Source organism: Mustela lutreola, chromosome 10 (genome assembly GCF_030435805.1).
Source record: "Mustela lutreola isolate mMusLut2 chromosome 10, mMusLut2.pri, whole genome shotgun sequence".
Taxonomy (NCBI): domain Eukaryota; kingdom Metazoa; phylum Chordata; class Mammalia; order Carnivora; family Mustelidae; genus Mustela; species Mustela lutreola.
Genome location: NC_081299.1, coordinates 51,140,978 through 51,147,661, shown reverse-complemented (window position 1 = coordinate 51,147,661; position 6,684 = coordinate 51,140,978). Strand labels below are relative to the sequence as shown.

Sequence of the window (6,684 nt, the reverse complement as noted above, 5' to 3'; positions counted from 1 at the left end):
GACTTAATGGGGCTAGTTTAATATAAAAACAGAAAAATGGATACCTTGGGAAATCCTTTTGGATATACTTGTACTGTAAAGGATCTTTTCATTCACTCATACAGCAAATGACTCTCAACATTGCCTGCTGGTGGTTAATACATTGACAAAAGGGGATTCAAAGTGTCAAATCTTATCAGGAAGAGAGAAAGAAACCTTTGCCATCAAAAAGTCACATTAAGAATTTTAAAAATTCATTTCTGAAATGTTAATGGTAAAACTAGTATCTTAATATTGATGTCTAAATGCAGGATCCTCCTTTAATAATTTTAACAGAACACCCATCTTAGTATCTTGTCTTTTTTTTTTTTTTTACTTTCCTTTATTCCAGTCTGAAAGAGATCATCCATAAGCTTTATTGACCGAGTTTACTGGCTGTCAGAACTTGAAATCTGTGTTCAAATAAATAAATTTAATTAATAAAAAAAAAATGTGAGAACTGAAAAAAAAAAAAAAAAGTCTGAAACCAGAATATACAGTACCTCTATTCTAAATCTAATGATGTAGTTTTGTTGCTGCCTTTCCAATAAAAGATTAGCACAACTTTTGGCTGGTCCTCAGCTGAAGTTGAATTAACAGGGGAGATAAATCAATCAGCCTATCTGATTTTCATGAATGTATGCATTCATTCATATACATTATTGAATGAATACTTTTGAATACATATTGAATACTTTTTAATGTGCATATTATGCTGATCATTTCCAATTCGACACATTTATTCTCAGTCATTGGGATGACTGCATTACAAGATTGGTTTGTTTTTTCTGTACAGTACTCTGAGTATTTTCAATATAATTCAATGTAAAGGGAGTTTCTGCCTCCTCTCACCTCAACTTTGGCCAGGTCTAATTTTAACCAACTTAAAATGATCCCCAAAGATGGGGACGCCTGGGTGGCTCAGTGGGTTAAGCCTCTGCCTTCGGCCCAGGTCATGATATCAGGGTCCTGGGATTGAGTCCCGCATTGGGCTCTCTGCTGGACGGGGAGTCTGCTTCCTCCTCTCTCTCTGCTTGCCTCTCTGCCTACTTGTGATCTCTCTCTGTCAAATTAAAAAAAAAAAAAATCTTTAAAAAAGAAAGAAAGAAAGAAAGAAAGAAAGAAAATGGTCCCCAAAGATGGTGAGAAAATAGTAGAATGCAAGAATATAAGTCTAAACTTTTATATAGCTCTTGTAAGAGAATACTTACAATCAGTTCTGATTCATTGGAAGGTATGAGTACTCTCATTTGATGTGTTTGTTGTAAAATCCTGTGAATACTGCAGGTACATATAAAGAATAAACTGCAATAGTTTAGACAATACAACTACAGTGCATAAAATCGGGCATAATACTGGCTTCGTATTCTTGTAATGCTTTGACATTCTAGGAAAATTAGTACTGGACTTAATTTGTCCAGATTTTATCTGGAATAAAGGAAAATTTTAGATTTTAGGCCATTTTTATCATTGTAGTAAATTGTTCTCACAGGGAAATGCCAAATCTGATTTCTCTCATCAGGCATATTAAAGCAATTGCCCCCTCTGTTTCTGTTTTGTATGCAACTCTAAACCTAACAAATAGGCTTTCTGATGGAAGAGATCAATGACTTTAAAAGATACACAGTTTTATGTCTTTATAAGTCACCTTTCTGCACTGAAACATGAAAGCTCCATAAAGTAAGTTAATATTTTGCTTTCAGAGAAACAATATTACTTGCCTTCATTATAAATAAGAATAGACTTCATATGAGACAATGATTTTTTCAAATTAAAGAACTAAAATAATCCTATTAAAACCAAACAAATATACTTTATGTTCTCACATCTTTATTAAAGTACATAATCCTGGCTGAATAATAACTCTTATATTTTTATATCACATATTTGCCTTTCAGTAACACATAACACACTTAAGGCAGAATTACCTTATAGATAGCCTCAACTTCTAAATACCACTACAGTGATTCATACAAATAGCAAAAATCACATTGAGGAGCATTTACTGATATCTTTCTTAGTCCTTATATTTAGATTTAAAAACTCCATAGTAAGCAGAATTCCATAAAATTCCATTTTTGAGACAGGAAACAAACAGTACTACTGCCTTAAAATTGCCTTTATCTGATTTGATTAGATGAAGTTATTAATAACATAACCTTTAAATTTCTGGGGAACACCAATACTTTATATTCACTCCTCAGAGAAGACTTGATAGCAAGCAAAATGAGGAGCCATTATAAAATCATACTGCTAAGTATTACATTAACTTACAATTCTACTTATATAATTGTATGCATATCACAGCTAACAACTGCTGTTTAATATATCCAGATACATCCATAAGTATCCTTTGGTTGCATTAATATGAGGAGGCTATGCAGAAGGTTCATTCTCTGGTCTTCTGGTTGTTAGTGTCTAAGTGGAAGCTTTCAAACTTATTTGGTGATTCTGATTTGGGGACCTATATCACAAACCCTTCAGGAGACTAGTGGCCTCAGGTGGAAGAATCTGAAGACTGGAAGGCTTACAATTAAGTTAGAGTTAACGTTAGCAGATCTTAGGGAAATAGGAATGCAGCCAGAATCACTTGATATTTATTAGAAATAAAGATTCATTAAATCATTTCTCTTTCAGAAAAATATCTCTAAAACTTGTATATTTCCAAATGTTCTTTTTTTAAAAGAACATATAAAATTAAGATATTTGTGAAAATAAGCCAGTTTCGAGTAAACTTGTTTCTCTTCATTTTTCCCCCTGCAGAGGAGTTCTTCTCAACAAGCACAAAAACACTAATCTTTAGAGCAAGACAAATTCTTCTGTGCTAAATCTTTTTAATCTTTTCTTTTCATCCTCTGAGAAAAGGTCTTCTTCATTGGTTGTAGTAGATGTAAAATCATAGTCTCTGGAATGACCATTTACAAAAGTAAATAAGGGATATTTCTCCTTAGAAGAAATTTTCAGCATCTGTAACAGAAAGTACAGAAAAATCACTTATGCAAAAGTGTACACTAGGACCAAACAACGAAATCTAATGTTTTAGCCCTGAATCTCTCTTGTTAGTTTCTCTCATTTACATTTATCCAGTACCACTGTTTCACTGTTCTCACAAAAGACAAAAAGTTAATTAGCATTGCAGAGTTTACTTATAGCTAAATACCTGCTTCTCCATTTAAGAGTAGATCATCAAAATTAAGTACATTATCATTCACTTCCTACCCCCACCCCTAACCAAAGTCAGTCTTCTAATCACCTTCTGTGATTTAAAGGTTTACTAAAGAATCAAGATTTCTCTTCTTTTGGTAGTAACAGACAATAAAACAAAATGGTATTACTGACTATGGTAAAATACTATGAAAGACTGTTACCATTAAACTGAGTCAAAAGGCCCATTCTAAACTCAGTTCTACAACTCACCTTGATGAGACCTTGGACAAAATCACTCTACCTGACTATCGTCTATAAAATGCAGCAAAAGATAGCCAATCTTCTTACCTCAGAGAAATGTTAAATTGGCCAAAAGCAGTAATAAAAAGCTATTTTTAAAAATTTAGTCTTTTCATAGTCACATATTTAAAAAAATATTTTTTCAATAATTTGGTAAACATGAAAAATAGTGTTGTTATAGATAGTAATAATCCATACCTTACATATTACCTTCTTAAAGCTACATAATTCAAAAGTGAAAAAAGCAGTACCTGGAATTTTGTGGCAAGACCCAACAACCTTATAACCTTTGTCAATTTGGGATACGGTAACAATCCAACAACCCATTCTAAACCACTTTAAAACTTTCTTTTAAATAAATTCTATTAAAAAATTAAAACATTAAGAGTGAATAAAATTTTTGAATGACATTGTGGTAGAAACAAACTTTTCTATGGATAACCAGGACCTGTAAGGATTCTGAGAAATTTATGTGAATTACAGAGAATGCTGAAAAAATACCAACAGTATTTACACATCATTAATCATGATCAATTAATTATAATTTGTTTCTAAAGGATAATTTCAGGGGTAAAAACTAAATTCTCCCAAATGTCAATATTCAACTGAAGGATCATCAAATTCTTATATATTGCATTTATAGATTCTCTTGAAATGTGGCTTAAATAAATATAAAGCTCTAGCATACAGATACAATGTTAAACTTAAAATGTTTCAATGAGACAGTTACTATGAAATACATTTTTAAAACTGAATGGGAATGAACCATTTAGAAATAATTAAGTACTTAGAAAAAATTGGATGTAATGAAAATCATAACCTATTATTCAAATTGCTCTCCTAAAGTACACATTGCTCGTTTATTTACATTCTATAAAAAAAGGGAAGAAAGAAGGAAAAGTGCAGAAGATAAAAATAATGTGATCAAGCCTCTTTCACCTCCAGCTAATGGCTGGAATACAGCTGAAAATTGTCATTTTATATTCATTTAATGTTACTTATAAAAGTTAATATCTAATGGGCATTGTATCATTTTCAAATCAGCACAACAAAGCTAATATTATCATCTCTTCATCCTTTCTTTCAAGATCAATAAAGAAGTCATTTAGGTTTATTAGCAGCTCATCAACTAAGATTCAAATCTGTGACCCAGGGCAAAATGTCAGAAAGGGGATCTTTGTCCTTTAATTACAAAATATATTTACTTTTTGCAAACTCACTTGTAGTGTAAGGCCCCCTTATATGTATTTATTGATTTAGGCTTTAAGAACTATAGTTTTTCTAACTTTTTTTTTTTTGAGGGGGGAAAATTTCTTTCTTTCTAAAATTGACCAATGTGACATTTGTTTTCTTTTTGAATTTGGTTACTCGACACCATATTTTCTTTTTTTTAATTAATTATTTTTATTAACATATAATGTATTATTTGCCCCAGGCGTACAGGTCTGTGAATCATCAGGCTTACACACTTCCCAGCACTCACCATAGCACATACCCTCCCCAATGTCCATAACCCAAGTACCCTCTCCATAGCCACCACCCCCTTTCCCCCAGCAGCCCTCAGTTTGTTTTGTGAGATTAAGAGTCTCTTATGGTTTGTCTCCTTCCTGATCCCATCTTGTTTCAAGTTTTTCTAACTTTTCTTGAAACTATAATGTCTCTAAAAAATAAAGCCTATTTTAAATATACATATTAAAGGACAAGTGAGTTGGGCAGTAAGGTAAGTGATAACCTATCAGTACATAAATATGATATGATAGGGAAGAAATAATTTTAGAACATAAATATGGCATGCCAAAGGAAACATTAGAAATTATTGAGCTTACTCTCATTTTATAAATGGGAAAACTGAGCTCCCAAGGATTTAAATTACTTTCCCAAGATGACTTAACAACAGCAGCAGCAACAATAAAAAGAGATCAACTAATAAGGAATTATTGGGAATATTAGGCCTCAACCACTTATCAATATGCCTTTTTAAACATTTTTCCCAGCTCCTAAGCACCCTATCAAGAATGTTTTTTCAGACTTGTTAAAAAAAAAAAAACCACTGATTTGAAAATTTGATTCTAAAAACTTTTATCAAAAGTGAAAACTTTAGTCTTCTTTTCTTGTATTACAAGTTAAAACTAAGCTTAAAGTCGCTCTATGATGGATTACATAAAAGCTACATGAAAAAAAAATCTAAACTAGATTATGTATGATACAGGGTATTATCAATTGAGATATACAAAATAAAAGATAACAAAAACTTGGGAAATTATGTAATGTTAAAAGAAAAAATAGGATATAAAGTTATATATAAAATATAATCTCAGTCATATTAAAATCATTTTAAATATGTATTTTCAAAAGGCTAGTAGGAGATACAACAAAATATAAAGTTTTCTATGAACAAAAGACTTAGTGGTGATTTTTTTGTTAGACTTCTAATTTCCAAACTTTCTAACATGTATATCTTAGATAGTTAGGAGAAAACCATTTTTTAAAAAATTTAAGATAACTGAGTTTACTATCTCACGGTTGCTTTTCAAAAGGTGATTCAATGGTTTGCTCAACAATAATTTTAGAATAGGCAAGCCTTCTTCTGTTGTATTTTAATAACATAATCAAAGATACACTAAAGCAGCTTTATTATCTAAAAGGCAAAATCAGGGACGCCTGGGTGGCTCAGTTGGTTAAGCGGCTGCCTTCGGCTCAGGTCATGATCCCAGCGTCCTGGAATCAAGTCCCACATCGGGCTCCTTGCTTGGCGGGGAGCCTGTTTCTCCCTCTCCCTCTGCCTCTGCTGCCACTCTGCCTGCCTGTGCTCGTGCGCTCTCTCTCTCTGGCAAATAAATAAATAAAATCTCTAAAAAATAATAATAATTAAAAAATAAAAGGCAAAATCATTTTTCAGGAGTTCAAATAATTTATCACATTTTTCCCATGTGCTAAGTTGACAGGTTTCAAAATCTAGAAAGGAAAAAGCTGGAGGACATAAGTTAAGCAATTTCTTCCTCCATAATGCTCATAGGTGTGAGGAAGAACAGAAATAGAACGAGGAGATGACCTCTTCTTCCCCAGGGTAAAAAAACCTTTAGCTCTAGCTTCTGCCACCACACATGTAAAATTATAACCAGTACAGAGCAATCGAGACCTATGTGGTCTATATTCAAAACTATATTCACAGTGGAGCTACATTTTATGTAGTGGTTAGGTTCTAAAGTCAGCCCACTA

General features: G+C 32.3%; 1 protein-coding gene across 3 annotated transcripts in view; it reads right to left on the bottom strand.

Moving 5' to 3' along the window:
* Nucleotides 1-333: 333 nt before the first annotated feature.
* ATG4C (autophagy related 4C cysteine peptidase) overlaps nt 334-6,684 on the bottom strand; it is a 77,663-nt gene continuing 71,312 nt past the window's right edge. For all 3 annotated transcript variants that reach the window (XM_059136144.1, XM_059136143.1, XM_059136145.1), the window contains exon 11: nt 334-2,985. In XM_059136144.1, coding sequence (XP_058992127.1) covers nt 2,818-2,985 — 168 coding nt within the window. In that variant the 3' untranslated portion in view covers nt 334-2,817. The remainder of the gene's footprint in view (nt 2,986-6,684) is intronic.